The sequence below is a fragment of the Atta colombica genome, unplaced genomic scaffold (assembly GCF_001594045.1).
Source record: "Atta colombica isolate Treedump-2 unplaced genomic scaffold, Acol1.0 scaffold47, whole genome shotgun sequence".
Classification (NCBI taxonomy): Eukaryota; Metazoa; Arthropoda; class Insecta; order Hymenoptera; family Formicidae; genus Atta; species Atta colombica.
In genome coordinates this window covers 4206672-4208251 of record NW_017259536.1, presented here as the reverse complement: position 1 = coordinate 4208251, position 1580 = coordinate 4206672, and the positions used below count along the sequence as shown (strand labels likewise).

The following is a 1580-nucleotide window of genomic DNA, read 5'->3' as shown; positions in this document are numbered from 1 at the left end:
ACTATTTTTTAACACTAGCTATTTATAATCACAAGGAATAAGAGAGAGAGAGAGAGAGAGAGAGAGAGAGAGAGAGAGAGAGAAAATATGAGAGAATGATAGAAAGAGTGAGAACAGAGTGCGACGCGTGGGTACATTGGTATGTATCCACGTGACTAATGCTGTAGCGAATTGTATAAAATTGTTATTAAACTGATTTGAGGTACAGCGTTGAGCTCGCCTTTGTTTCAAACGTGCTCGTATAGGAGAAACTGATTTTCTGTGTGCATGTGTGCGTGTACAGCTATCAAAGAATTATGTTTATCCGGCAACTATCGTTAAGTGCCGATACCACACGATTTATCGTACCTGTAAAAGGTATCCACACTCGGAAAACTGCGAATTTCATAGAGAATAGACGCAGACTATATACGAGATATACTTTTGCAAAAGTATACAGAAGTCTTTGCTTTGGTCTCTCAAAAGGAATCGTCATCTGTCAGAACCTTCGATCTACCATTTTCGAAATACGAAACACGGACGAATCGATTACAGACTTGAAATTACATGAACATACCTATATATTGTATGTAAATATATATTATTATTTAAGTATATTAACAGAGTCTGCAATGTTTCATAATTTCTTCTTAATTTGAAACATACGAGTTACAGTATTCATCTGTAACATTTCTATATATTCTACCCCTTCCTGAACCTTTTTATTATCAAGTTTTTTTTCTTTTTTTGCGACAATTCTTTTCGAAGATTACTGCAGACGTACTTTCTTCGGGCAAATTCAGTTGAAGAATGCAGTCATAAAACACGAAAATCGTCGTAGGCAACTAAAAATCACGGGGCTAATCATGTAATTCGAATTTAAATGACAAAATAACGAAGCTTGTCGAATGTATTTACATTTTCATGAAAGAGATAGGAGAGAAGAACTATGCGCACATGTATATCGCACGCGATTAAATCTGCTGCACATCTCGTATTCATTTATATTCATTCGTATACATTCATATTCAACAGAGAGAAATCGATATATTTATTAGATTTTCTTTATTAATTTCATAATACATAATATGCGGGAAATCAAATATATTGGCGTTCTTCGTATATGCGCGATTTTTTGAGATTGCGTCCTCGCGAATACTCGTGCTCATCTATTGTAAACCGGAGGCTCGTCTGAAATGCGCAGATGTTGTAAAGGGACCCTCGTCGGCGAATCCCGCGATCTCCTGGGGTATTATCGCGTACTCTTCCACACTGGTACACGGTCTGCACATGCAATCTAGCGGCGCCTTGGTGACCATCTAATGGACAGGCAGAGGTAAAATTATATGCAAGAATTAATGCAAAATTTAATATTGCTAATGAGCATCTTATAAATCTACAAAAAAAAATATCAACCAGGATTTCAACTTAATTTTTCGAATTTTAATTTGCGGAATAATTTCGGAAAATAGATATTTAGCGTCTTTTATTTTTCGGAAAGTCTATCATTAAACAAAAAGAGATAATAATCGATCTTATATCGAGAAATTTTTAAATAACGTTTAAGTGATGTGCTGTCCAGATAAGTCTAGAGCCTTTAT

General features: G+C 35.3%; 1 protein-coding gene across 1 annotated transcript in view; it reads right to left on the bottom strand.

Annotated features, from left to right (window-relative positions):
* Positions 1 to 1076: 1076 nt before the first annotated feature.
* LOC108691461 (bursicon) overlaps positions 1077 to 1580 on the bottom strand; it is a 4305-nt gene continuing 3801 nt past the window's right edge. Inside the window, exon 5 of the mRNA XM_018199211.1 lies at positions 1077 to 1298. Coding sequence (XP_018054700.1) covers positions 1149 to 1298 — 150 coding nt within the window. The 3' untranslated portion in view covers positions 1077 to 1148. The remainder of the gene's footprint in view (positions 1299 to 1580) is intronic.